This window comes from Acartia tonsa, chromosome 14 (assembly GCF_053477335.1).
Source record: "Acartia tonsa isolate MP-2025a chromosome 14, ASM5347733v1, whole genome shotgun sequence".
Taxonomy (NCBI): Eukaryota; Metazoa; Arthropoda; class Copepoda; order Calanoida; family Acartiidae; genus Acartia; species Acartia tonsa.
The window spans coordinates 12,747,337-12,769,726 of NC_137273.1; the positions used below are offsets into that span (position 1 = coordinate 12,747,337).

General features: G+C 34.3%; 1 protein-coding gene across 1 annotated transcript; it reads right to left on the reverse strand.

Moving 5' to 3' along the window:
• Nucleotides 1–8,000: 8,000 nt before the first annotated feature.
• LOC145305696 (uncharacterized) lies at nt 8,001–21,361 on the reverse strand. The gene is made up of 14 exons (XM_080147407.1): nt 21,229–21,361; nt 20,521–20,628; nt 20,094–20,194; nt 19,210–19,276; nt 18,843–18,904; nt 17,517–17,559; nt 16,452–16,516; nt 15,611–15,706; nt 15,044–15,131; nt 13,528–13,553; nt 13,119–13,193; nt 9,570–9,630; nt 9,050–9,119; nt 8,001–8,404 (listed from the first exon to the last, which is right to left on the reverse strand). The coding sequence occupies exons 1-14, from the start codon at nt 21,335–21,337 to the stop codon at nt 8,293–8,295; spliced, it is 1,083 nt and encodes a 360-aa protein (XP_080003533.1). The 5' UTR covers nt 21,338–21,361; the 3' UTR covers nt 8,001–8,292.
• Between the last annotated feature and the right edge of the window lie 1,029 nt (nt 21,362–22,390).

Below are 22,390 nucleotides of genomic sequence, written 5' to 3' on the forward strand. Positions count from 1 at the left end.
AACAAAAACTTTTTAATTTAGCAAGTACAATAAACTGTCTTTAACGACTTTTTTTTATAAGAAAAGTATTTAATTTTTACAGAAGCGACGCTTAATGTACAAGTCACTTTTTCTGTTCGTCCGTAACTCAGATTTACTCAGCTAATGTTTGTTGCAAACCTATAGTTAGAAAATAAGGGCAAGTTCCCAGTTGAGGAGTGAGATTCTACCCCATCTGAAAAAATAAACCCCCCCCCCCGCCATCTATCAAATTAAACCCCCCCCCCCCCCCGGCATCATGAAATTTTTACCCCATCTTATGATTTTGTCCCCATCATGTTAATCTATCCCCATCTTCATATTTTGTACCTCTCCAAGAGAAACAAAATAATGTCAGAGAAGGGATAAATTATTGAACAGGGGACAAAAATGAAGGATGGGGTCTAAATAGGAACATGGGGCCAGGATTGGAAGGTGGGGTCTGATTTGACAGATGGGGGAATGATTGGCAGAAGGGGAAATAAAATCTGGGTAGGGGGGAGGGGAGAGTCTGGAGGGGTTTGCGAGGTGAGCCTCGCGCGAAAGAATTTATATTAGGGTAGCATAAGCTACCCTACTCCACTGTAGTGAAGCTATGCCTATCACTCTTCTATATTTTCCTATATTTTGAATAAAATTTGAAAATTCCTCTATTTATTTTTTTTATTTCTATTTTAAGACTTTTTTTATACTAAATCACCAACATATTCTAATACTTTACTTTACCTAATATTTTAAGATAAAAATTTGGCTCCATTGAAGAAAAAAAACAATAGTTTGTTTGAAAAAGGAACATCTAGTGGCAGATTATTGAACTACATAATATACATTTTTCTGGATGTCAACAAACATGATGATTGGTTGAAAAACACAGATGGGGTAGCAAACAATGCTATGATATTAAAATTGAAGCAAGGGGTTAAAACTCACACATGGTGGTCAAAAAATTAATATGGGGTCATTTTTTCATGATGGGGGTAGTTTCAAGTGCTTATATCTGGAGAACCGTAAGAGATAGAGGCCTAGTTGCTTGACTGTGGTAACTCAGATTTACATAAGGAAGCCATTTATGCACATGGGGGACCAAAACATGATATGGGGTATTTTTTTCATGATGGGGGTAGTTTCAAGTGCTTATATCTGGAGAACCGTAAGAGATAGAGGCCTAGTTGCTTGACTGTGGTAACTCAGATTTACATAAGGAAGCCATTTATGCACATGGGGGACCAAAATATGATATGGGGTATTTTTTTCATGATGGGGGTAGTTTCAAGTGCTTATATCTGGAGAACCGTAAGAGATAGAGGCCTAGTTGCTTGACTGTGGTAACTCAGATTAAAGTAAGGAAGCCATTTATGCACATGGGGGACCAAAATATGATATGGGGTATTTTTTTCATGATGGGGGTAGTTTCAAGTGCTTATATCTGGAGAACCGTAAGAGATAGAGGCCTAGTTGCTTGACTGTGGTAACTCAGATTTACATAAGGAAGCCATTTATGCACATGGGGGACCAAAATATGATATGGGGTATTTTTTTCATGATGGGGGTAATTTCAAGTGCTTATATCTGGAGAACGGTAAGAGATAGAGGCCTAGTTGCTTGACTGTGGTAACTCAGATTTACATAAGGAAGCCATTAATGAACATAGGGTACTAAAATTTGTTGGGGGTTTCTTTTTTCATGATGGTGGGTAAAAATTGAAAATAGGGGCCATTTGTTATGGTGGAGAGGGAATTAGGTTAAGTTAGGTTAGGTAATATTGAGGAGCCCTGCAAGGTTAGGGCCCCCCGGGGGCCCTAACCTTGCAGGGCTCCTCAATATTACCTAACCTGTGCAGGAGACCCTAACTCTGCAAGGCTACTCAATATTTCCTAATCCCTTCATGAACATAGGGTACCAAAATTTGATGGGGTTGTTTTTTTTCATGATGGTGGGTAAAAATTGAATATAGGGGCCATTTGTTATGGTGGAGAGGGAATTAGGTTAAGTTAAGTTAGGTAATATTGAGGAGCCCTGCAAGGTTAGGCCCCCCCGGGGGCCCTAACCTTGCAGGGCTCCTCAATATTACCTAACCTGTGCAGGAGACCCTAACTCTGCAGGGCTACTCAATCTTAAACTAACCTAACTTAACCTAACCTAACCTAACCAATTTTAAACTAACATGAACCAACTAAACCTAATCTAACCCATTTTAATCTAACCTAACCCATCTTAACCTAACCTAACAAACTTAACCTAACCTAACCCATTTTAACCTAACCTAACCCATCTTAACCTAACCTAACCCATATTAACCTAACCTAACCCATTTTAACCTAACCTAACCTAACCTAACCTAACTTCACCTAACCTAACCTAATTTTAACCCCCAACCCCATCATAAAAAATTGGCCCCTATATTCAATTTTTACCCACCATCATAGAAAAATAACCCCCATATTAATTTATGTACCCCCATGTGCATAAATGGCTTCCTTACTTTAATCTGAGTTACCACAGTCAAGCAACTAGGCCTCTATCTCTTACGGTTCTCCAGATATAAGCACTTGAAACTACCCCTATCATGAAAAAAATACCCCATATCATATTTTGGTCCCCCATGTGCATAAATGGCTTCCTTATGTAAATCTGAGTTACCACAGTCAAGCAACTAGGCCTCTATCTCCTACGGTTCTCCAGATATAAGCACTTGAAACTACCCCCATCATGAAAAAAATACCCCATATCATGTTTTGGTCCCCCATGTGAACAAATGGCTTCCTTATGTAAATCTGAGTTACCACAGTCAAGCAACTAGGCCTCTATCTCTTACGGTTCTCCAGATATAAGCACTTGAAACTACCCCCATCATGAAAAAAATACCCCATATTATGTTTTGGTCCCCCATGTGCATAAATGGCTTCCTTGTGTAAATCTGAGTTACCACAGTCAAGCAACTAGGCCTCTATCTCTTACGGTTCTCCAGATATAAGCACTTGAAACTACCCCCATCATGAAAAAAATACCCCATATCATATTTTGGTCCCCCATGTGAATAAATGGCTTCCTTATGTAAATCTGAGTTACCACAGTCAAGCAACTAGGCCTCTATCTCTTACAGTTCTCAAGATATAAGCACTTGAAACTACCTCCATCATGAAAAAAATACCCCATATCATATTTTGGGCCCCCATGTGCATAAATGGCTTCCTTATTTAAATCTGAGTTACCACAGTCAAGCAACTAGGCCTCTATCTCTTACGGTTCACCAGATATAAGAACTCAAACCTACCCCATCATGAAAAAAATACCCCATATCAAATTTTGACACCCCATCATGAAAAAAATACCCCATCTCAAATTTTGACACCCCATGTGCATAAATGGCTTTCTTATGTAAATCTGAGTTACCACAGTCAAGCAACTAGGCCTCTATCTCTTACGGTTCTCCAGATATAAGCACTTGAAGCTACCCCATCATGAAAAAATGACCCCATATTAATTTTTGGACCTCCATGTGTGATTTTTGTTCCCCATATTTTATATACTTACCCCATATGTAATATTTTACCCCTATAACTCATAGTTTATTACCACCAAGCTTTGTTTTAAACATTGAAAATTACAGGGACCAAAATTTAAGATGGGGTACAAAATCAAATGATGCCGGGGGGGGGGGGGGGTTTATTTTGACAGATGGCGGGGGGGGGGGGGGTTTATTTTTTCGTATGGGGTAGAATCTCACTCCTCAACTGGGATGGTGCCGAAAATAAGGCAAAATAATTGATTAGCATTCTTGCGTATTTGCTCAAATTTTTAGGTATAATGTTTTTCCTTTCGCTTTTTATGCATTCCTAATGATCTAGTGGAAATTTTAGGCAATTTTACTTTCCACGGACTGCGGTATGTCTTTCAGTATACACAGAAAGACATCATGTAACTTTATAAAAGGATTTCACATTTATATATACCACTGTATAATGAAGACCACTCTATACTTGCATAAAAGAAAAACAAATTACAACTAAGGAAAATAAAGAAGGAATATTTCTGGGAATATTTGTTGTAGTAAATTCTTCTGTCTTTGATTCAACAAAAGATAGACTCAAAAAACGCGACCAATAAAATGAATAAAATGTATTAAAATTAATAGCAATAGAACAGTAGCATCGTTATATGAAAGTAACATGATCTGTGTGTGTGTGTGTCTGTCTGTCTATCTGTGCCAATTCCTAAGGATCTTGCTAACTACTTAACTGATCTGGTTCTCCTTTACTGTGTAGCTTCTCATAGGTCATTGGAACGTTTGGAAATATATTGGAGGATGGTACTACCAATATCCAAAGAGAATTCGCTCTAAAAAACATTAGCCCTCTAAAAAAGGCCTCCAGGAGCTTAGTCGCTAGTTGTTGTTGTTGAAATGATTTATTCGTTTTACAGAAATAATCATACAAAATATAATAAGTAAAATACGATAAAAATGATAAATTAGATACGTGTTTGTAGGTTAAGGGTAAGCAGCTATTAACAATAAAGTTACATTTTTTTAAAGTGCTAATAACGTAAGGAGCAATTTGTGAGTTATGTTACAAACAAGCAAAGAAAAGTTTTCTTCATATTCCCTTTTGCTTCCTCCTTTCCTAACACCATTTTATTTTTTGCTTCCTATTTCCCCCACCTTATCTAGTAGGGAGCATAAATAGCCAACTAATCACTTAAGAGGAATATTTTTTTCAGGGAAATATGATAAAGAGGGGTACCACACCCTCTCATGGGCCTTTACTTAGGAGGGTAGTAGTAATAAAAAGCGGTTTCCTCTCACTTCATCTAAGGTTTGGGAGGGGGGGGGGGCGGGGCGGGGGGTTAGAATAGCTGGTTTCCATCCTAAGATATTCTTTAGTGTTGACTAGCTTTGTGCACTTCAAACGTCGCCCCCCCCCCCTACTTAAAAAAAAATAATTTTTTAGGATTTTGTTTGATCGATAATTTGATATTTTGTATATTTAACCCCTGCGGGGTCTCTCTAATCTAGGCCTAACTATCAACATGATTTCTTTCGCTACAATCCTCTTGATACTTGGAGGGATAAGACAATGATCGACAAATTGATGTACATCCCCAATGATGACAAAAAAATGATCCCTTCTGTAGATTACAATTATAGGTTGAACCGTTTGGATACTCAACTTTATGAACCATCAATAAAAATTCCATAAAAGTCCCTAAAGTTATTAAGCCAATGAATTAGAAAATGTTATTATAAAAACGATGAAGACTAGTGTAATAAACACACAAATATGCCCTCTCTTCCTCTCAAGTTAATATAAATCCACTCATATATCTCACCGGGTTTATTTGGTTGTCATGACTACGTGCACAGAAATCGCGGTAATGATGAGTAAAAGGGGGGGGGGGGGGAACTAGAGTAAAGGAAAAAGAGAATTGGTAGAACAAGGACAATTTCATCCATATTAAGAAGCGCAGCAATAACAAATCTTTCTACATTATACTCAAAATGTCAGAGATCTAAAGAAATAAGACAATGACCGATAAATTAATGAGCATCCACAATAATACACAAAAATACCCCATCTTTAGATAAAGATTATAGGAAAGTCTACAAAGTTGCTAAGCCAACGAATAAGAAAACGTTGTTAGAAAACTTTAGGGACTAGTGTAATAAACAGCTCAATGTCCCCTCCTAAACCTGAGTAAGTTGTTATATATTGATGGTATAAAAATCTTTAGCAAATTTAATGTTAACAAGGAAGGCAACATTTACAAAAGCGAAGATCAACTAAATGACTTTATATTATATAATAGTTTGTTATTTGCTGCAGATGATTTATTAATTCATACATAGTTATTATGCTCATTTTAACGTGCGGACTTACGGACGGACATAAGAAAGTTAAAGAGTGGCTGGAACTATAGAAAGATAGAGCAGACGAATGCAAAAACAGTAAATTACTTTATCTGCAGAACAAGGAATAGTTTAATGAAAAATAAATAATCAGTAAACATCAATTAGATGTAAACGTCAAATGTTCACATTTTAAGAGCGAAGCTTTTCTATAATTAGGGTCGGTCCGTCCGTCACAGTTAGCTCTTTTCGTTAATTTAAACAGGCTAGAATTGTCCTATCGATACCAAACTTTGAATGATGATTCCTGTAGTAGTTAGGTAGAATTTAGAAAGCGTAGCAACTCTATAATCAATACCAGAATGTCTGTACGTCCATTTTAAACATATCGATTTTTAACTTTTTTGACAACAAATTTTTGTATGTTAAAATTATCCGAATCTTCTGATTTTTTGAAAACGGATTCCTATTACAACAAGGTACAATTTTATAAGCGAAGCATCTCTATAAACAAGTCCCAAAAATGTAATTATGTCCTTAAACAGTATCATCTATTTATGCTGTTTTGCAACAAATTTACTTGCAAAATTGTTTGTACTGATGCATTAATATTCTGCTAATTCAGTAATGACAATCTACAAGTGTTTATGTTCGTTGTCCTTCTATTTCAGAGCTTCGCTTTTATGAATGTTGTCATCCTTGTTAGTTTACAAATAAATGGACACTACAGAAACCAAACCCTTGTCTGGAAGGTTTAAACGTGCCTGTGTTAGGCCATTGCATTCAACATATCTTATTCCATCAATGTCTTACCTATGACATATCTGCAGTTTATTCACAATAACACATAATAATTAATATTTCTTGATGCTTTCTTCGCCATAGTGGAAGGGCTCTTAACCCTGCGGGCTACCCATTACCCAATAAAACCTAACATAACCTGACCAAAATAATAAACAAGCAATGGAAAAACAAACCACCCCCCCCCATTCTTATTTCCATTTTATTTTTAAAATAAGAGGAGGGGGGAATAATTTGTTCTCTACAAGATATTTTGAGGGACAACGCTTATTTCTTTGATTGTCTTATCCCTGTAGAGTTAGACGGAAAAATTGGAATTTCAACATGAACCAATTATAGAAAACGTCAATATTTATTCAGTTTAATGCAACAAGCCCCGAGGCGCTTTAGTGGTGAGGGGGGGGGGGGGGAGTCAAACCCACCATATCTAATGTTTTTTTAAAAGGATTTTTTTTGTTTTAAAATTTCAAAATTGAAGTAAAAAATTCCTAAGAGGATTAAATAAATATTTCTTCCCTCGTATAATGTGAAGTATATGACCAAACATATTATAAAGAATTATCTATGAGTTTCCTGGGATAAAGTTAGCTTTCGGGAAATCACATCGTCGAAAAAATTCTTAACAAAACTGTTCGTTCGTCTGTTTATAATAATTTTTAAGTTTGACAGATTATGGGGCTAGCTTGACCATCTAGATCTACTATAGCTAGTTACAAACTTTTTAAAAGCAAAGCTTTTCTATAATTAGGATAGGTCCGTACGTTTGTAACTGTTAGCTCTTTTCGTTAATTTAGGCATGTTAGAATTGTCCTCTCGATTTCAAACTTTGCATGCTGATTCCTGTAGTAGTTAGGTACGAATTAGAAAGCGTATCAACTCTATAATCGTTACCAGAACGTCTGGACGTCCATTTTAAATATGTTGATTTTTTTAAGAACAAACTTTTATTTATAATAATTATCTGATTGATCTAATATTTGGAATACTGATTCTTAGGACAACAATGTACAATGGTATAAGCAAATCATCCTATTATCCAGTCCTAAAAAATGTAAGTATGTCCTTAAACATTATCCTGCAGTTTTTCAACTAATTTACTTACAATACTGGTTAGAACTTTATTCATTTATATTCTGATTATTTAGTTCTGACACTCTACAAGTGTTAATGTTCGTTTGTCCTACCTGTTCAGAGCTTCGCTTTTGTGGATGTTGTCATCCTTGTTTTAACGTTATATACCGACGACTGGACACTAATTATAGAAACAGTTTTCATTTAAAAAGCATTAGGAAAGAATAAATATATAATACTTTATTACATATATTATTACTATTTACAAAGACAAACTTTATGAAAATGTTGGGACAGATGTCCTAAATAAAAAATAGTTATTAATCGCATCGTACTATAAACAGCTTTCCGCGGATATCAAAATGAAAAATTTTAAAAAATAAAACCAGTTTTCTCAGGCCCGGGCCAACAAAACTAGTAGGTATTAATCTTATGATTTTTATTTTAATATTCGTGAAAAATTGTCTGCATTACGATGCTATACATTATTTTTCAGTTTAGCTAACCGGTTCAAATCCAGCGGATATTAATCGGTTAGGAAGACATGATACTGGAAATCAAATTCTTCGTTGTCTTGGTTTATGAGACTGGCTGTTGAGTGGTGTGCACACTAAATCACTTGCTACGGTATCATTATCCGTTCCCTCTTCTCTTCCATTTACAGGGGTACTAGTAAAGTTGAAAACCATTATTTATTTCTTGTAATGCTAGATCCAGGAATCTTGCAATAATCCCAGGGGAACCAGGAAGCATTCGTTACCAGCAATATTTCACTTGACCCCAATTATTTGACTTCTTTAATTAAATTTAGATTTATACAAGACGGAAATTGATATACATCCCAAGTGATTGTACACAAAATTACCCCTTTAGTAGATTACAATTAGTGATTAAAACATTTGAACACTTAGCTTAATGAACCAACCATTCAAAATTCAATAAGAGATCAAAAAATTAGGTAGACCAAGGAATAAGGTTATTTAAATCTTTGGGGACTGTGTAATAAGTCGCCCAATGTTCCCTTCCTCCCTGATTATTTATCAATTAAATTTAGATAACCTATACAGGAGGGAAGCATCACGAGAACTGTAGGTATATATAATAATACATTGCAGTTTTGTGCCAGAGCATTCCCACTTTTCTAACTATTCATGCTGCGCACCTGATAAAGAATCAGTTTGAACAATCTTTAACACCTTCACTTTTGGCTAAGTGCATGGATTTCGTATAGGAATAAAACTATCACCCCCCCCCCCCGCCCTTTTTTTAATTGATTTTAAAAATAAGGGGGTGACAAAAATAATGATTTTCTTCCTGTAGTGGTGACTTTTAGCTTCAACTTTGGGGGTTTTAAAATGTTCCACTTGGCTCTCATCTTCCTCTTCTAAAAAATTATTGGTTGAAAAGTTTGGACTCTATTAGTTTGTAATCAATTAATAAAAATCATATAAAAGTACCCAAAGTTTTTCAACGATTAAGATGACGTGGAAATAAAACTTTGGGTACCAGTGACCAATGTCACCTCCCTCCCTGTTGAAAACAGACTAGGGGCGCAGCTAATAAATGTCTGAGGCCTGTCCGAAAGATTCAGAAAGATTAATTTATTTATTGTTTGGAGATTTCCCTAATAATGCTTAGTGATTACAGAATCCCGAACCTCAACTTTTTTTTGCGGTTGGGGGGTATATTTGTCTTTAGGTCAGGTAAATTTGGGTTATGAGGTACATGGTAGCCCCAAAGGGTTAGGGCAGTGGTACTGCAAGGGTTAAAATAAGGGGTGAGGTTGTTTCTGGGGCACTGCCTTAATAAATTTTAAAAAATGAAATGATGTAACCTTGTGAAGCGAGGGAAGCGACTTTGGCCAGTGTTTCAATACAGTAACCAATACTCCAGTCCTAGAAACAGATACATTCAAATCCAGTTAAACAAGGATGACAACATCCATAAAGCGAAGCTCTGAAACGATATGACAGACCGACATTAACTCTTGTAGTGTGTCAGAACTGAATATAAAAAATATAAATAAGTTTTAACAAAATTATACCTATGTAAATTTGTTGCAAAAGTTCTTAAATAACAAAATTCTGTTTAAGGACATACTGACATTTTAAGGACTTGAATATAGAGATGCGTTGCTTATAATATTGTACCTTATTGTAATAGGAATCAGTACTCCAAAAATCAGATCAATCGGATGATTACATCACATAATAAAATTGTTGTTATAAAGTTTTTAAAAATCAAATTCTACGGAATTATCATGCAAGGTTTGAAATCAATAGGACAATTCTAACATACCTAAATTAACGAAAAAAGCTATTCGTTACGTACGGACGTATTTATTTGTGATTTGCTACTTAAGGATGTTGTCATCCTTGTTTGTTGTTGCAAGAAAAATCAATCCTAGCCTATAATACCTACGCATTCGACATACTTATTAACAAACAAACAAGGATGACAACATCCATACGTAGCGAAGCACAAAATTTTGTGGATGGGACTGACCGTCATGGTTGTTTCTTCAAACGACGTGAAATTTAATTTTGATATCTTTAACTGAAAAAATTTTAAAAATCGGACTAAAAACACCAAAGATATGTGGGAAAATGTAAAAAATATAAAAAATAGCCAGAAACCTGCAAAAAGGCAGTCTGACCGTCATTATTGTTTTCTCCAAACGACGGAAAATTTAATTTTGATATTTTTAACTGAAAAAATTTTTAAAATCGGACTAAAAACACCAAAGATATGGGGGAAAATGTAAAAAATATAAAATAGCCAAAAACCTGCAAAAAGGCAGTCTGACTGTCATAGTTGTTTTCTTCAAACAATGTGAAATTTGATTTTGATATGTATAACTGAAAAAATTTTGAAAATCGGATCATAAACACCAAAGATATGGGAGAAAATGTAAAAAATATAAAAATAGCCAAAAACCTGCAAAAAGGCAGTCTGACCGTCATTATTGTTTTCTCCAAACGACGGAAAATTTAATTTTGATATCTTTAACTGAAAAAATTTTGAAAATCGGACCATAAACACCAAAGATATGGGGGAAAATGTGCAAAATTAAAAAAATAGCCTAAAACCTGCTAAAAAGCCGTCCGACCGCCATTGATGTTTTATAGTTAATTGTGCTCCTTAATGATGGGAATGTTGTCAAAAAATTTCAGAATCCTATCTTTTATAGGAGCTGAGTAAATCCCATTTCCCCCATAGCGTTACGGACTGACTGACGGACTGACGGACTGACGGACTAACGGACTGACGGACGGACATAGTGAATTATAGAGTAGCTTCGCTACTAAAAATAGTGCTTCTTTCAGTTGGAGACAGATCGGCAGAACGGATATAGAATTTGATTTTGTGACAGTGGAATTTTTGTCGTCAATTTAGCCTTCAGATCAGGGTTGGCAGACAAAAAACCCACCCCAAAACCCACCTGGGTTTCTTGTCTTTTAACCCACCTAAAAAAACCAAGGGGTTTTAGGATTTTGGGTTTTTTTCAAAAAAAAGCAAAAATTGTTTTAAAAATCAGTTTATTTTTCATTATTTATATAAAAAAATATGTTTTCATTGACCCCTTGCATGTATTTAACAAAGGAATCACTCAATTGTGTCCTAGCCTGTTTCTAAATATTAAACTGTTTTTAACCTATCTTTAAAACGTATATAAAAAATATACTATGACACCAGTAGAATGAGACTGCAGAGCCTAAATTTGAATTAAGTCCCCAATAAACTTTTTTGGGGGGATTTAAATATTAATTTTTACTGTTGCCGTGATCATTTTGACCGAAGCAAAAGGTCTTTTTTTTATTTGGGTAAAATTCGTAGCTTTTAGAGTGTTTTGCTTCATAAATATTGCATTCTGGTATAGAGTAAAATTAGGCCTTATGATTTTACTATAAAAATTCACTAAAAAGTTAATTCTTTATAATATATCAACGAATTAACATTAACATGTTTGTGTTCTCTCACTTATTTTAAAAACATAAAAAATGGCTGTAAAGGGTTAAATGACAACAAATGTTTATGCAATACAACAAATTTATTTTTGTCACATATACAAATGTGTTATAAAATAAGATTATTCAAACTTATCTTTTAAAATAATTTCAAAAAGTATGTATCTTTTATGTGTATGGTTTTCATTCTTTTCATTTTAATTAAATAAAAAATATTTAACTACATTGGAAATACGTCACTTTGTGAAAACACTCTTTTTTTGAATTGTAAAGAATTATATAAAACAAGACTTCTTATTGGTTAGATTTCAGAATTATTTGTTTTATTGTAAATGTTAGATTTTTCAATGAAATTAATTGTTTTGGAAAAAAATCATTTCCAATGAACAGACTCACAGAGTAATGTTTTTTTTATTGTATCAATATAAAGTGAATTATATAAAAATGTTCTGTAAGCCACAATATTACCCGAAGTAAAAAAAGAGCTTTTGCTTCGGTCAAAATGATTACAGCAACACTAAAAATGAATTTTTAAATCCCCCAAAAATTTTATTGGGGACTTAATTCAAATTTGGGCTCTGCAGTCTGATTCTATAGGTGTCCTAGTATATTTTTGACCCCCCATTCAAAAATAGGTTAAAAACAGTTTAAAAGAATGGACCTAATTGGTATCATGGCACAGTGGTTTTCTTTTTATTTTTATAGTAGCTATTAATAGGTTATTTTAAGTTAGGTTAGTTAAGAGGTAATGATTACCCCGCAGGGGTAGAAATAAGAGAAAAGCTTCTGTGAAAATACTATGAATCTAGCTGCGCCATAGAAAGACTCGTCCATTATATATTATACTAGTGGCTTTGCCCCTCGCATCTATGGGCTTTACCCCAATAGGCAATTAAAAAAAAAAAATATTTTTTGCAACCTTTTCAATTAACTGCTTTAAACAAGGTTGAGGGATTTTTTTTTGTTTTTTGGGGGGAGGTTGGTTGTCGGTGTCCCACCCCTCAAGAAAATAGCTTAAAACCACCACAGGACCATTATATATATTCCCTGAAGAGTAGAATCCAACTGGTTAAGTGGTTACTGGGATCTTAATGGACAAGAATCAAGCTACTTTGTATTATGGATAATAAAATATCTTATATTATTCTAGCTTTTACAGTAAAAAAACCCAAAACCCCCAAAACCCGGGTAAAACCCCTATTACTCGCAGCCCTGGGGTATTTTCAAAAAACCAGGGTTTTGCACAACCCTGCTTCAGATTGGTCAATTCGTTCCTCCACGGTCAGACGATGGGGTATTGTCAAAAGGGGGGTGGGGTATCGTTATATTAGCAAGCTGGGAGAAACATTTAACAGGGTATGGGAGATTTTCTCACAATATCCACGTATTCTATTTATCCTTTATTGGGAGCTAACCTCATAGAATCCATGGTTGATAATTTCTCTGGGAAGATTGCAGCTGGTGGCAGCTTTCAGTCCCAGCTCAGTAAACTATATGCAAGGCAGTTTATAACACAAAAATACGGCGGCGATTTTTCATCAAGTCTTATGTAGAAGTTTAAAAGGATGGCCTCTAAGATAGTGGAGTAACCTCCCTCCCCCCCTGATCCCTGCTGATAAATGTAATAAGTCTCTCCTATTTTGAAAGACTTTTTGGCCAAAGCGTTACTTAATTTTTTACATTAACTTTTTTGAACACCTACTTTTAGCAGGGTTTATTCGCATGTATAAGTTAAACAATTTGCTCAAATGATTTAATACCTATACTTATATGTAGATTAAGGATAATAAATTAATATTTTGAAAAGTATTATAAAACTTATGCCTTGCACATCCAAGATTCTGTCCATCCTGAAAAAAAATTGATGGTATTAGGTCAAGTAACACCCAACAGCAAACTCCTCAATATTACGACATTAGTCTAGAAGTACTATGTCAAAGGAGTTGACATGTCTTCTAATTTTACTATATACCACACGCGTCTGGGACTGACATCGCAACAGTAAATACACATTTTTGACTATCCTACTATAACGCAGTGTGGAAGCGACTAAAATATAAAAATTATGAATTCTATACTCTAAAATTAAGATATTTGTATTCTGCCCAGAGACAAGATCCAAGTTTCTGTCAAACAATGTTAAAATAAATAGTTCTTCCAACCCATAGTTCTTCTTTCATTTTGGTTGCACCAACCCACTTTGACTATCATTTTGGTTGCATCATAAGTTTATACTCAAGTTTACCAGGACTCTAAAAGGATAAGACAACAGCCGATAAATTGATGTACATCCCCAACAATGATACAAAAAATTACCCCTTCTGTAGAATACATTTAGTGGTTGAGACAGACACTGAACTAAATTAACCAATCAATCAAAATTCAACAAGTTTCCGAGATTTTTAAGCCAACGAATAAAAATAAGACTTTGGGGACACGTGTAAGAAAACAACCCAATAATCCCTCCGTCCCACAAAGTTTTTCCCAGGGGTGTATATTCTGCACAAGATTTTTTTTCCCCGGCTACAAAATTTTTCATTTCCCCCCCCCCCCCTTAGTTTTTTCTCACCAAGTAGGGGGGAAAATGGAAAAATATTTAAAGAACTCGTATATTTTATTTATTTTATTCCTCTTTTCACACATTCTTTTAGTTTTTTTTGGAAAAAATGTTTTCAGTTTTCTTAATTTTTACATTTTTTTACCCTCCAACCACCTATTTTTTATTCCTCCCCCCCCCCCTGAGCCGGGTCAATTTTGAAAATATACACCCCTGGTTTTTCCTTCAAACAATTCATACTCAAATTGCTTAGTCACTGCCCAGGTCTGCTTGTAATATTTTCACGTATGGCAAGTGTCCCATTTATGCAGAGAGGTGCCTACCTCAGGGAGGAGAGGACGTGACATTGGGCTGTTTATTACACTAATTCCAAAAGTTTTATTGTTTGATTGATTGATAGCCATAGTTTCTTAGGGTTTAGGCTGAGACACTTTTGTATAGCCACTAGGGCTTTCAAGCTCCATGTTGAAGCACATTATGACTTGACCCGCTATCTCATGAGAGCTACTCATTATTACCTCACCCTCGCCGAGTATGGCAGGTGTCCCAAATTAAGTCACCGTAATGAAGTTTTATGATAACGGTTTCTTTTTATTCGTTTGCTGAATGTGAACAACTTTAGGTAATATTTATGGAATGATAATTGGTTGCTTCATGTATTTGAGTGTCCAAACGTATCAACTTCTTATTGTAATCTAAGGAAGGGGTAATTTTATGTATAATCATTGGGGATATACCTCAATTTAGTGGCAATTGTCTTATTCCTTTAGATCCCTGACCTACCTTGTTTGGCCACAAGAAATTGAATAGTAAGACAGAGATGCACCACTGTGTGACCTTCGTCGCTCTTGAACTCGAGCAGATTGTCTCCCTGAAAATTTTGAAAACTACATGGTAAAAACTGTTAATTTATTACAATATTGTTTAAATGAATATTGGTTACAGGAAAGGTATCTAATAAGTTTAGTTATTTACCCATCTTGCCAAAAGATATCATTGTCACAATATAGAAACCTAATTTTGAAAAAAAAATGGTGAAAACTGTTAATTCTGTACAATATGGTTTAAATGAATACTTTCCCCTCTTTTTCTCTGATACATGATAACTTAATAAAACTATAGTTATCCTTTTTTAACAAAAACAAAAACAAATTTCTTGGATCAAAACAAAACAAACCTTTTTATATAATATATATGAGCAAAATGAAAAATTACAATAACATTAGTAAAAGGTAGAAGAAATCAATATATGACAAATTTCAAAATATTTTACCTACAGACAAACAAAGAAAATTTTCGGAGATCTTCGTTTTAGAGGTCCTGCGGTCAGCCACACAAATATCATGTTACCTTTAGAATAACGTGTGTTTCCTTTAGAGCTCTTTGAATATGTTCTATGCGGTTTTGATAACAAACTAGATATTCTCTCAATATTCCATGAAACATCTAAAACAAAACTTGAAATAAGGGGGAGGTAAGTTGTGCTAAAATTCTGTAAAGGTGTGAGTTTTAAGGCTTAAAAACTGTAGTAGAACGATAATATTCACTAAATATGTATATTCCTTATTGAAAAGAACTATAGACAAAATTTTTTTTTCTTAAGTTAACATAAATTTTATTGTTTAACTACCTACTGTTTTTAAGCCTTAAAACTCACACCTTTTCGGAATTTTAGCACAACCTACATTCCCCTTTCTAACATTTTCAAAAGATCAGCATGTAAAGATTTTAAAATGGTCAAGTAACCTTAGAAAAGATACCTAAATTAAAGTTTACTAGAAATTGAGCATATTTTCTTATACCGCAAAGACTCCAATTTATTTCTGCTGAATTTAAACCGGTTCTAACCAAGATAAAAATAATAATCTATGTTATTTCATAGGACTTGGCCAAGAAAACCTAAAAAGAATCATAGGAATAATCACTTTCCGCGGAACCAACAAAACAGAATTATTTTCATATTTTTTTTGCTAGAGGCTGTGTCCCAAAAACGCTCTAAAACCATCCAGGGGCCATTGTGAAGGTTCCCCAAAATAGAGAACTCAATCGGTTCTGTAGTTATTGAAATCTTCAGCTGCAGACATAAAAGCATTATTACTTTATATCATAGGATTTCCGATTCGACGGACAACTGCAACAACCAAACTATTAATATATATTCTAACATAACTAATAGTTTCTCAATATCTACCTGTAACTCATTCTCCTCCTGGCAGTATTTGACTGCTGGTTCCAGGTCAGAGCAGCTTTGCAGACCTTGAAATAATATTTTTAAAAAAATTTGGTAAGTACTTAAACCATAGAGAAAGGAGGGGATAATTGGCTTCAAATTACACTAGTCCCCAAATTTTTCTAATAACGTTTTCTTATTCGATGGTTTAACTACTTTGGGGACTTTAATTTAATTTTGATTGGTTGTTGGTTTATTAAGTTGGGTGTTCAAACATTTTAACCACTAATTTTAATCTACAGAAGGGGTAATTTTGTATATTATCATTGGGGATGTAAATCAATTTATCGGCCATTGTCTTATCCCTTTAGATCGCTGACTTAAACACACATTAGCAACACAAAGACATAAATAATTTGACAACCTCATACGATGTTCAATGTCTTACAAAGGAATCAAGGACATATGCCATACAAAGTCAAACACAAGGTAAAAATACATAAATTCATACCAGACACATTAGTTGTAGTATTTCATCCCTATATCATGAGAATAGAAACCCTACTCCTCCTTATTTTTAAAATAAATAAAAATAAGGGGGAGGGGTAGTTCTTCATTTGTTTGTTAATTACTTTAAGTTATATTGGGTACTTGTTAAGCCGCTCCGGAGATTGGGGCGCCGCAGGTATAGTCCCCGCAAGGTTAGGGCCCACGGCAGGGGTTAGATAGAGAAAAAACACCAGCCCCTGCACTATATCTTAAATCTCTTTGAAAAATAGGGGGGAGGGGGGGGGGGCCGCTAGACACTCATGGGAAAACCACACATCATTTAGTATGTGAATATGAAAACTTTGACAGTGCAACAATTGTATTTTTGGTATAACCCTAAAAAATGCAGGTGTAAATTTGACAACAAAATTGTGTTTATGACAGTCAACTTACTGTGTTTACGACAATCAACTTACTGTGTTTATGAAAGTCAACTTACTGTGATTATGACAGTCAACTTACTGTGTTTATGACAGTCAACTTAATGTGTTTATGACAGTAGGTTGACTTTACTTTTGCAAGTAGTAAATTTCATACCTGTTACTTTAATTTTAACGTCAGTTATACTCGGCATTTCTCTCTATTTGTGAGTTTTTAAAATGCTTAATAAAATAATTTTTTTGGTGCATTTACAGGAAACAAACGTAATTTTTGATAAATTCTAAGAACAGGGCAATACAACTTATGACCAAAGACTACCGATCATAGGATAAAGCTGAAGTTTGAAAGTGCCAAATGTAAAAATCCAGTATTATTTACTAAATCAATTAGACTATGATATACTTCTTACTGATAGGTACCTAAGCGCCAAGAGTATAATATTAGGCACTACGTCAAACCCTATATATGTCAAACAGTAGATGCGACAAACGCTAGACAGACAAACAGTAGACAGACAAACACTAGACACGACATACGCTAGATACGACAAACGCTAGAATGCGACAAACGCTAGAATATGACAAAAACTAGATTTTTTCTAAAGGCGACAAACAATAGATACGACAAACGCTAGAATTAATCCTATTATATCTATAATACAAAGTAGAATGATCTCTGTATGACCGTCTTAAGCTTAGGATCCCGGTAACCGCTGAAACTAATGGGCTCTACTCTTCAGGGATATACATAATGGTCTAGTGATGGTTTTAAGCTTTTTCTTGGAGGTGAGACACTCCCAACCACCCCCAACAACAAAAAATTATCAACCTCTTGGGGCAAATCTGCAGGGAAAGGACGATGATAGCAGCGCTGTTTATTACACTAGTCCTCAAAGTTTTATATGAACGTTTTTTTATTCATTGACTAAACAACTTTTGTTACGTGAATTAATTTTGATTGGTTGGTTTAAAAAGTTGAGTGTTCAAACGTTATAACCATTAATTTTACAGTATGTACATAGATTTTTCGGCAATTATCTTATCCTTTTGGATCCCTGCGTTGATAGATTTTTGAATTTAGTATTTATGAACGAAAATGTCTATGAATATTTTATAAGTTTAAATTCTAGCATATGTCGCTTCTAGTGTTTGTCGCACTTTAAAAATTCTATCGTTTGTCGCGAAATTGAAAATTCTACTGTTTGTCGCAGTCTAGTGTTTGACGCATCTATTGTTTGTCTGTCTAGCGTTTGACGCATCTACTGTTTGTCTGTCTAGCGTTTGTCGCATCTACTGTTTGACGTATCTAGTGTTTGACGTAGTACCTAATATTACATATACATTTAAGCTACTTGAGACAAATTTTGAATTTTTCGAACTAATATTTTGTCTGTCGTTGGCTTCTCCACATATCCATGGATTCAAACGTACAGAGGAACATCCTGTTACTTCCTTGAAAGTTTTGTAAAGCATTTTAATATTCCTTTCGTTTCATCGGTCCAATAGTTTTAAAACTTGTTTTAACTTCACAATCTGGGAAAGAATCTAAAATAGACATTGAATTTTTTACAACATAAGAAAGTTTTGTCAAAAAGAATACCTAACATGCAACATAAGAATGCATATATGTATTATAAGGTATATATATTATATAACAAGGAAAACGTGAAAAAGGACATTCCAAAATTGTGTGTTGAAGAAAAAAATCCTCATGTTACTGCTATTCGTCAGTTTTAGAGGACAGGCATAAAAAAATAACTACCCAAACATTATTTAATTTTTTTTAAAAGGATGGTTATCAAAATTTTAGTGCTTGTTGGGCACTTTTTGAAAAGGCACATTTCTTTCACCTGACAGACGCATAGCCAACTCCCAGCTTTTTATACAATCATTCTCTTCGGATAACATGCATTTTGTCTAAATAAAGAGAAAATTTTTCTGGAGATATTTTTCCATTATAAGTATACTAGTGGCTGCGCACCTAGCATCTAGGGACTATATTTTTGAAGGGATATGGAAGGGCAGAAAAAAAGACTTTTTATCCTTATAATAAAGTAACAGGATGTGTGTTTGGTCTCTGGCTGTCTCTTTGTTTGTTTGTACCGAAGGATCTCGCTAACCGCTGAACCGATCGGGTTGTCCTTAACAGGGCAGCTTCTCATGGGTCCCGGAAAGGTTTATAACTATTTTAGGGGAGGCTACCACAACCCTCCCATGAGAAATCACAAAAAAAATGGAAATTTTCTTTATGTATAGAGACTAGAACGCAACATAGATAGGTATCGTAGAGACTTGAACGCAACATAGATAGGTAACGTATTATTTGAAAAAAAACCATTCAAAGTGCCACTGAAGCCTCTAGGTGCTTATCCGCTAGTAAGAATATAATAGCCTAAAACCATCTCATGACTTATGAGCAGCTTCACTGTAAAGGAGAATCATATGGCGGTTCAGCGGTTAGCGAAATCCTTCGCTACAGAAGATAAAAGATTCCTACTTTCTATATTATGACGAAATTTGCTTTTGGACTAAATCGAATTTCTTTACTGAGCGGAGAGAGGTTATAAGAGTCCACCCCCCCCCCCCCCCCACCACGTTTATTTTTGCTCTAATTTTCATTGTTTTGTGGGGGAATTTTTTATTTCAGTGGTAATACAGCAAAAAATGTATCAAAATCTTTCCTAGTCTACCAAACCTTATCGTTATAGGAATGAATATGATGATACTAACATACCTGTGCATTCTGAATCTTAACTCCGGCCAGGGACTCGGTCAACTCTACATTTTGTTCTGCCGCCGACAAATTCTCTTCGGTTATATACTGCCAGTTAATTCCTGAACAGAATAACTTTATAAATGGTATAAATCAGTGAAATACACTGGCACCCAAAGTTTTATTACCTCGTTATATTATTTGTTAGCTCAAAGAAATTGGGTACTATTATTAAATTAAGATGTTTTGGTAAGAAATGAAACTTGTTGTGTTTAATCTTTTCAACTAATAATTTTAATCAAAGGTGGTAATTTTAGGCATGTTTCAAAGGTCTTATAACATTATCTAGGTAACCCTTTCTATTATCTAATTTCAAGGTATTTTAATTATTCTATTCATGGGTATTAATTCATCTGCTATTGAACTATTCAAGTCTAGCTGGACTTACCTGATAATTTAGAATTACAGATAAGTTTTTGAAGATTTTGGCTGTAATCATCTTCTTGTAATATAGCAGCCTCGATACGAATACTTTCCAGGTCGGATAGTTCTTTCTCTAAAATAATTCCTTTTGAAATTTCTGTAAAAAGAAGGATGAAAACATCCATAAGATCGAAGCTCTGAAACGTTAGGACAAACGAACTTCAACACTGAATAATCAAAAAATAGGATCATGGAAAGAAAACGAAGTTGCCGGTTTTATCGTATTTTCACAGTAGCTTTTGAAGGGTTATTTTAGGTTAGGTTAGGTTAAGTAAATGTTAATGATTGCCCCGCAGGGTTAGAAAAAAAGCCCCGCAGGGCTAGAGCCCCCCGCAGGGGCTAGAAATAGGAGAAAGGCTACTGTGAAAAAACGACGAAACCGGAAACTTCGTTTTCTTTCCATGATCCAAAAAATAAAGTGTAAAAATCGAAACAAATTGTACTATATTTATTCTATTTAATAGTTTTTCTTTGTGTGTACATCAATAAATCTAATCTTATCTAAATAACTGACCTAGCAGAAGTAAGCAACATTTTAAACATTCATTAGAAATGACACTTTGTTGGGCCAAGTTTCGAACCTATCACCTTCCCGAAAACAAATAACCGGATACGCTACGTTCAGAGCTAAAGAGTAGTTTCGCTGCTTTAACTTGTACATGTACGTACTCACCTTTATCCCCAACGACTTTTTCAAACTTTGTGACATAATTTTGATATTTTGTGCCCGTATCTTCTTCTATCTGTTTGCCGAATGAGAATTTTTTAGCTACCATTTTCATTTTCTAAAATGATAAATGAGTACTTTTCCTGTACCCCTGTAACCGATATAACCGAACCTTAGTAAAAAACATTTGATGTACATCGAAAAACTGCAACCCCGCATATGTACAATTTTTTTCAAAATAAGGAGAGGGAGGGCTCTGTCCTCTCCTGGCACTTTAAGATCGTGAAAATAACAAATATTTATTTTTTTATCAGAAAAAAGGTGACAATTAGATTCTTTATGATTTAAACCTTTGGATCGTAATTAAAATAATAAGGCATACAAATTAGCTTCAAATTATGTTCCTTATCCAATACTTTTTATACAATTATAATTACAATTTAATCAGTTTATGACGACGATCCTAAGTTTGATTAATCATCTTATAGGAATTGTCATTAAAAATGTACCTGAGAATGCAGAGGTGTCATAAATAAAATAATTTCATTCATAAAAGAACTTTCATTCTCTTGAGTATACCTTATTATTACAGAAATCATTTTAAAATTTAACAATTAAACAATGTTTTTGTTTTCATTGCGCGAAAAATCAAAATAATATTGAACATGCGCATAGCGCGGCATTCCTTATTCAAACGGAGACTATTATTAAAATAATGGCAATATATTTCAGTATTTACAGTTGCGCTATTTATTCTAAGGTAAGAGTGTAAAAAGTAGCCTTAAACCATCCCAAGACTTGAATTTTTAAATAAAAGAGGGCATTGAACGGGCTAAGGCATTTTTAGTTTTTCAGTCGTTTACGTGATGTTACTATACAATGACGTATAGGATTGCTTTAAAATTATAGAATAGTTATTTATCGCACCATATTATAAACAGCTTTTCGCAGACATTATAATAAAAAAATATAAGATTAAAACCAGTATTGTTTGTTCCGAGGGGCCAAAGGCCCGTATAATAATACTGGTATCAATATCTTGTGGAAAAATGTTAGTAATACAATGCTATACATAATTTTTCAGAATGGCTAAGAACTGGTTCTAATCCTTCGGATATTAACTGATTTTGAAGCGATACTGGAAATATTTTTCAACTTGATTTTAACA